Source organism: Chaetura pelagica, unplaced genomic scaffold (assembly GCF_000747805.2).
Source record: "Chaetura pelagica isolate M959 unplaced genomic scaffold, ChaPel_1.0 scaffold439, whole genome shotgun sequence".
NCBI classification, from domain to species: Eukaryota; Metazoa; Chordata; class Aves; order Apodiformes; family Apodidae; genus Chaetura; species Chaetura pelagica.
This window is the reverse complement of record NW_009954451.1, coordinates 161,436-161,729: the sequence shown is the minus strand read 5'-3', so window position 1 is coordinate 161,729 and position 294 is coordinate 161,436. Positions and strand designations below refer to the sequence as shown.

Genomic DNA, 294 nt, shown 5'->3' with positions numbered 1-294 from the left:
AAGCCATCCCCGTTGACGCCCTCCCGGCAGGCGCAGCGGTAGGAGCCCGGGGTGTTGACACAGTTGGCGTTCAGGTTGCACTTGTGCTCCTCGGTTGCACACTCGTCCAGGTCTGCACAAGGAGGTTTCCCCACCCTCAGCTTTTTGTCCTCCAGACCTTCCTCCCAGCCTCGGGCAGCTCGGCCAGGACCCAGGAAAGGGCCCAGGAGGCTGCAGCCCTCGGGCACTTGGAGCACTCGGGAGGCTCCACCACATCTCTGGGAGCCTCCACCGCCCCAGGGCACTGTACTCGCA

General features: G+C 65.3%; 1 protein-coding gene across 1 annotated transcript in view; it reads right to left on the bottom strand.

Annotated features, from left to right (window-relative positions):
• The window catches only part of FBN3 (fibrillin 3), an 89,535-nt gene that overhangs the window by 23,779 nt on the left and 65,462 nt on the right, over positions 1-294 (bottom strand). Inside the window, 1 exon segment of the mRNA XM_010004494.1 lies at positions 5-112. Coding sequence (XP_010002796.1) covers positions 5-112 — 108 coding nt within the window.